Source organism: Meriones unguiculatus, chromosome 16, assembly GCF_030254825.1.
Source record: "Meriones unguiculatus strain TT.TT164.6M chromosome 16, Bangor_MerUng_6.1, whole genome shotgun sequence".
In the NCBI taxonomy this organism is placed as follows: domain Eukaryota; kingdom Metazoa; phylum Chordata; class Mammalia; order Rodentia; family Muridae; genus Meriones; species Meriones unguiculatus.
Genome location: NC_083363.1, coordinates 10,546,582 through 10,553,226, shown reverse-complemented (window position 1 = coordinate 10,553,226; position 6,645 = coordinate 10,546,582). Strand labels below are relative to the sequence as shown.

The following is a 6,645-nucleotide window of genomic DNA, read 5'->3' as shown; positions in this document are numbered from 1 at the left end:
CCACCACGCACCTCATCTCCGACTGCACCTCGAGGCTGTCGCAACACAAATGGAGAGGTTTCACAATTTATCAAGACCTGAGTACAGGCACAGGCCAGCTGTGATGGAAAATGTACTCGCCCATCTTCACGACTGGGTGAATATGGAGGAAAGACACATACATACATGGTGAACCCCTTCATTTCACAGATGGGGGAAACTGAGGCCCAAGACGATGCAGAACCAGGGAGACGATCTTAATCTCACTGAGATCTGGCTCTCAGAGGGAACTGGCTTGGTGAGGATTGGGGGTGGGGGTGGGGTGGTTAGGGGTTGGTGGGCCCCGATGCCAGGGTTCTGGAGAAGGGAAGGTCGGGATCTCTGAGATGCAGTTGTGCCTGATAGGGGGGCAGGGTTGGAGGGAGTTTCTGGGTCGAGAGCCTGCCCAAGGCAGCAGCCCAGAAGACGAGAGTAAGGGGGACCCCTGGAAACCCATCTAAGAGGCTTGGGCCAAGACAGAAGCATTTGTGAGTGTCTTCTGCACCAGAAGGGCACACATGGAGCGGGCCTGAACAACTCCATGGGGAACAGGAGAAGGAACAGCACCTGAAAAAGTAATGAGGCTTGCCAGAGCTGCCCAACTGTGGCAAACGGTGACCATGGACACAGGTGGGGCAGCATGTCTGCTGATAACCTCAATAGATGGCACGGCCCTATGGAACGATGGTGGGAGAATTGGTAGCATTCTCTGCCCGGCTTCACCCATCCAACCTGGAGGTTTGAGGTATCATTGGACATGCCACTTAGCTGACAAATTGGAAAGCTGACTGGGCCATCGGCCTTGCTTTTGAGAAGGAACCGGCCTCATTCAGTGGGTAGTGAAGGATCATGCTTTGGAGAAAGTGGGGCTGGCCCGGGGTTGACTGGGGTTAGGGAGGGAGACACAGCAGCTGCCTCCTTGTAACATGTAAGGCTGACCAAGAAATATGGTGGAGGGCTGAAGTCATAGGCCCCTGTTCCATTTTTTCCTTGCGTACCAAGGTGTGACCACTTTGTAGATGCTCCCACTGGTTACAGAGCCGTAAACATTGAGGCCTTTTTTTTTGAGGGGGTGGCTCTTCTGGCTCATGTGATCCCCCCACCCCCCAGCAGGTGTTCAGCTTTCCTCCTCTGCCATAGACACCTAAATTTTAGGCTCACGTGTGGCCCTCAGGCCGGAAGATTGCCACGGAGACCTTAACTTTAGGCTTGCTTGCAGCCTTTAGGCCAGAGCCCTAGCTGTGGAGATGGAGCAAGTCCATGACTCTGCCCTGGGAGATGGCAGGACACAGCCAGGTACCTCAGGGTCGGTGTCCTCATCTGTGAAATGAGGGAGTTGGACTAGAGCCAGTGGAGGCTTGAGCCCGCCCGACCTCTGTGTAGAGCAGAAGGGAGGAGTCTTGCCTGAGCACATAGGTGAGTCAGTGGGGCCAGGTACAGCGAGAGTTCAGCAGAAGAAAGCTTCTGAGTTGGGACTCAGGGATTTGGGTAAGGCTCAACCTTGAGTCTGGCCCTGCATGTGGCAAAGGCCGGGGCCAAGAAAGGAAGCTAGCCTGCCATGTAAGAGGTACCCTGATTCAAGAGAGCAGCCCCCCAGACCGCTCCTTTGGCTACAGCAAGGGAATGCCTCCCAGTACGGCCGCAGGCATGAGACACCTTCATGAATGCAGAACAAGATGGAGGGAAGCTGGAGGCTGGGTGATAGTAAATTAGGAAGGGTCTTGCTTTGGGAATCTCCATGGACGTCTGGCCTGAAGCACTGAGGAGAGGCTCTGCACTGAGAAGGGCCTTATACTCCTGCAGATTCAATCCTGTGAGCTTTGATTATCCTTTCGGGGCACCACCCCTCCTGTCCCTACTTCTGTCCTGATCTAGTGCTGGTGGTGGTGTCTGGCACGGGAGCTCCCCTTCTCCAAAGGTCAAGACTCCTAAACAAACCTAAGAAGCACAACAGGTTAGCCAGTCGCACAGGGCGCATGGCCTAGGTAGGTACTGCCAAGGCTTCAGTAGATGCCAGCTGAAAAAGAGTGTGGCACCTAGACTGGGGGGAGGTGCCAGTAGGGCCTTGGGTGGTGGGGAAGATGTGACTTACTTGGTTTTAAGCCTGGCTTGGTGGGTGTTTATGTATAGACCATGAATGATGAAGTACAATAGTCAGGGATGCTGGCAGTCATGCCCAGGAAGGACTCTGTACCCACACTAGACCTCAGGTCTCTCTGCACACACAGGGAGGCCTCTGTCAGTTGTCAGGCTCATACAGGCATGCTCTTCACTCCCAGTTAGGACTCAGGGGGCTCCTGTTTCCTGGCAGGAGATCTCAGCTTCTGAAAGTGTGAGTCTTTCTCTGTGGAAGCCGTTCTAAACTTTTCTCCAAGGGCAGGGTGGTACAGGCTTTTTGTTCTTTTTCCTAGATGAGGTTTTTCTTATTACCCTGGCTGTCCTGGGATTCGCTCTGTAGACCAGGCTGGCCTCAAACTTAGAGGTCCACCTGTCTCAGCCTCCTATGAGCCACCTCAGACCAGCAGGTTCCTCTCTTTTAGCAAAGACTCTTGAAAGGCCTGACAAATCTCAGCTGGGGTGTGACGACTTTTCAGCACTCACACTAGGGAGCAGAAGTAGGGATTCTGGCCAGTCCCACCCACTGGGGTCCCTGGGCTTGGCAGGAAGGACCCCAGGCCCTAAATTACCACTGGGCCTTGGCCAATCATTTTATGAACATGCCCTGAAGGCCAGTACCTTGCATGTCCTGAAATAGGTCCACGGTAACACACGGCAGCTACTCCCTCCACCTTCACGCACTCTCAGAGAACTTGTGTGTCCATGCTGAGACAATGCACGTGTTTGCCTGAGCAAAACACAGGCAGAGCTGGGGAGTGGGCATTGTATCCTGGCTACCTCTCCCACCAAGTAGTTCCCAGATGAAGAAACTGAAACACTTGGCTTAGCATAGGGATTCTTGGGGAGGAAAATGGGGCTGAGCCTGGAGCACCATCTAATGAATTTAACCCCTAGCCTTCTGCTCAAACGACTCCCCCCCGCCCCCAACCCCCTTCCATGAAAGCACGCTACCGTCGCCATTTGCCACTGTGGTAAGAACACAACTGGGGATTCCCGCCCAGAGCAGAGAACCTATTTCAGGATGTAACAACTGCTTGGGAAGCTCTGATGGGACGCCCCAGCATAGAAGAGAGAGCCTGGACAAAAAGGTTATCTAATCCACTCGTTTTGAGAAGGCCAAATTCGCCAACTCCCAGGCTGCCATCACACCCCACGCCATCTTCCCAGCCTGGGCTTCCATTCAAAGTCCCCGCCCTGCACCCAAGCCAAGGAAGCAGAAGCTGAGGCAACCGTGGTCTTTCAAAACTATTTATTTCTCCCAACCGGAAGTTGGGCATCGCTACGGATGGACGAACACAGAACACTGCGTGCAGCGAGGCTTCAAGAACAACGGCGCAGGTAGGTCAGAGGCCAGCAGCACTCAAGCGAAGGTGGAACCGTTCCAGCCCACGTTGGCTGCGTTCATGTCGTAATAGTTGATGTAGATCCTGCGAGGAGGAAAGGCTCGGCTCAGCCAAACACGCGGGGTCTCTGACCACGCTGCCCTCTGAACGGCCCCCCGCTGACCTCCCCGTGCCCCTCACCCGCCACGCACCGGTCCGGGCTGATGCGCAGGCGATCGGCAAGCAGGCCGCAGAGCAGCTTGCTGTAGGTGCGGTTCTGGGCGCCGCCGATCTTGCCGATGCTGTGCAGGCTGCAGAGGGCACAGGGGTCGCTCGAGCCGCTGAAAGTCATGAGCTGGTCCGGGACCACGTGCACTGCGATGTACTGGGGTGGGGATGGGGGTGGGGTGGGGTGAGGATAGACACGCGGCTAGCCCGCCTGAGAGACCACAGGGCCCAGCAGCCCCCCGACCCCATTCTTCCCACTCTGCTGCCGGGCCCACCCCAGTCCCCCTCCGGTACCCCCTGCAAACCTGTGCCGGCTTGCCGGTGGCCTGCGCCAGCTGCTGGGTGAGCTCAGAGAGAAGCCCCTCTGGCACGGAGGAGCGGGGAACGTTGGTGTTCACGGTGAACATCGGCATGGTGGCGGAGGGGCTGCGAGCGAGGAGGAGAGGACGGTCGGTTCGAAGCGCGGCGCGGCCTGAGCCAAAGACCTGAGCTACGTGACCCAGCTCAGGACCGCCCCAAGCCGGCCGTGGTTCCGCCTCTCGCTACGCCTCCGCTGACGTCAGGGCACGTCCCCAAAGGGCGCTCCTGCGCCGTGTGACGTGCTCGTTGGTACTCCGGGAAGTATCACGTTTGGTTCTTGGTTTCCTAAGGTGGAAACTAGGAGTGCATCATTTAGTAAGCTAGGTTAATGAGGACTTGACTCTAGAGATTAGGTTCGCCGAGGCATTTCGGTAGATGCTACGGATTAACGGTAAGGCAGATTCGGGTCTGAGAGATTTCTGTTCCATGTAGAGGAAACTTCAGCCATTGCTTGGTCCTGTAGGTAGTCATGTTGGCCTTAATGTCTCCTACGAATGGGCCAGGACCGACCCACTCTGGTGAATAAGATTTAACCTCAGATAAGGAGCCAAAGCGTGGTGGCTTGTGCTTGCCTTGGGAACTTTCTCCTAGCGCGTGGAATTGGCAGAGCACCATCACTTAACTAGTCTCTGCTCCCCTCTTGGACCAGCAGTTGGGGCCTTCGGTTCCCCTTCACAGTGCCGCCTTCATCCCAGCCACTTTCAACTCTTTGTGTCCTGAGCCTCCTGGGGCATGTATCCCCAAAGGCCTATAATCCTGCACGTGCAGGCTTGTGAGTGTGAAATGGGGAAGGAGGCAGAACGGAGTTAACATCAGTTACTCCCCTGCATCCCTGTTGTTCCGCGCAGGTGAGGATGCTTAGAGATCTCCGGGAGAGTAGGCTGTGAGCCAAAGGCACCAATTCTACCCCTCCAGGCCGTAAGGTGAATCCTAAACTGGGCAACTGTCAGCCCTCAGGGAAGCCCTGCTCAAAGGAGATTTGGCGGGGGCTGGAGAGATGGCTCAGTGGTTAAGAGCAACGTCTGCTCTTCCTAAAGACCGGGGTTCAATCCCCAGCACCCACATGGCAGCTCACAACTGTCTGTAACTCCAGTTCCAAGGGATTTGACAACTTCATGCTAATGCACATAAAATAAAAAATTTAAAAATACCTTACTGTTAAAAAAAAAAAAAGAGACTCGGCGAAGTTCCCCTCATCTAGCGCCCTTGGTAGACTCTGTATAACTTTCTCATTAACTAGCCAGACATCCCGGAGGTGCCCAGGAAATATCACTGGGATCTTTGGACTCCCTTTGTTTTCCTAGTTCTTTTTATTGTTATTTGTTAATAGTTTTTTTTCTGGCGAGTCAAAAAGGATGCAGTGTAGGAAGGGAGAATTCTGTCTGTGTCTTCAAGGTTTACATGAGGTTCTGGCAGAAATGAAGATACTCTAAGGGGACACTTGTGTCCCCTCCGTCTCCACCCCTTTGGCTAGCAGACTATTGAAACACTGGAATTTTCTCAGGAGTCTCATGCTGGGAAAAGAGAAAGGCTGGAAGTCAGGCGCAGCCAGGGGAGGAACTCAGTCTCCCTGGAAGAAGAGATCATGCAGCTCTGGAAGCTTCTCAGACCGACCACCTTTTGGGAGAGACTGTGATGCCGCTGCTGGGAGGACCACATCCTGACCAGGGTCTCTTTGTTCTGGATGCTTCTTGCCCTCTATTTAAACCTAAACCTCGTAACACAGGACCCATAAGATGAAGGTGGGGTGAGGGTCGCTGGACTTTTATTCGTTCCTCTTCCCAGTGTGACCACATTGAAATAAATCTTTCTCGCCTTTTCATTATTGTCTCTTTATGGACTAAAGAGGATGTGTGCCCAAGGGTAAGGGTGTCAGGACTGCCAGGGCTCAAAGTTCTAGGAGTACTGCTGGTAAAATGGGCAAGTCAGAGGGCAGCTAGAGCCAAAGGGGGGCTCATTCCAGGTTACTATCTGGGCTCTGGTCCAGGGAGTCCTTGATCTCGGGGCACAGCTCTCTGGTGGTCTTAGGTGGGGGGCACTTGATCCTTGGGTAATTTGGACTTGATAACAGTTAATCCTCAAAAAGGGAGATCTTAGTAAGACTGTCAGAAGTTCCCTGGATGCGTGTTCCATTCTCTTCCTGATAGCTTCAGCCTCTTGTTACCCCTGTTTGTCCTTTAGATAGCACAGAAAACAGAATTTACTATATGTAACAGGAGCCCATCTGTGATTCTGTAACCTCCTAACCCCGCAGACTCCCCATGTGCCTGAATTCCAGAGGAATGGCAGGTGCAATGATTATCATCTCCCCAAGGAAGTTTACCGGCTATGGTGCCAGCCTCCAAGATATCAAAGGGCGGGCCACCAGGGACAGCTCATCACCCATCCACATAATGGATACATGTCAACGTGCAGCTTTGACATGTCAGAGTCTGAAAGAGGAGGTGTGGAGTTGGCAGAACACACAAAGGATTTTTTTTTTTTAGGTCCAACAGATTTAGTTTGGGGGGAAAACACATGTTTACAAACACACACAAATACATACCACTTGGTGGATGAAGCAAGGCTGCTCCAACTCTCCCACAGCATATATATTCCA

General features: G+C 53.6%; 1 protein-coding gene and 1 long non-coding RNA gene across 2 annotated transcripts; one reads left to right on the top strand and one right to left on the bottom strand.

Annotated features, from left to right (window-relative positions):
• Positions 1-3,368: 3,368 nt before the first annotated feature.
• Mif (macrophage migration inhibitory factor) lies at positions 3,369-4,222 on the bottom strand. The gene is made up of 3 exons (XM_021653757.2): positions 3,992-4,222; positions 3,671-3,843; positions 3,369-3,563 (listed from the first exon to the last, which is right to left on the bottom strand). Exons 1-3 carry the CDS (start codon positions 4,097-4,099, stop codon positions 3,497-3,499), a joined length of 348 nt encoding a protein of 115 aa, XP_021509432.1. The 5' UTR covers positions 4,100-4,222; the 3' UTR covers positions 3,369-3,496.
• Positions 4,223-4,280: 58 nt separating this feature from the next.
• Positions 4,281-5,868, top strand: LOC110558695 (uncharacterized). Its single transcript, XR_002477025.2, has 2 exons — positions 4,281-4,437; positions 5,551-5,868. It is a non-coding gene; the product is annotated as an uncharacterized LOC110558695 (long non-coding RNA).
• The last annotated feature ends 777 nt before the right edge of the window (positions 5,869-6,645 follow it).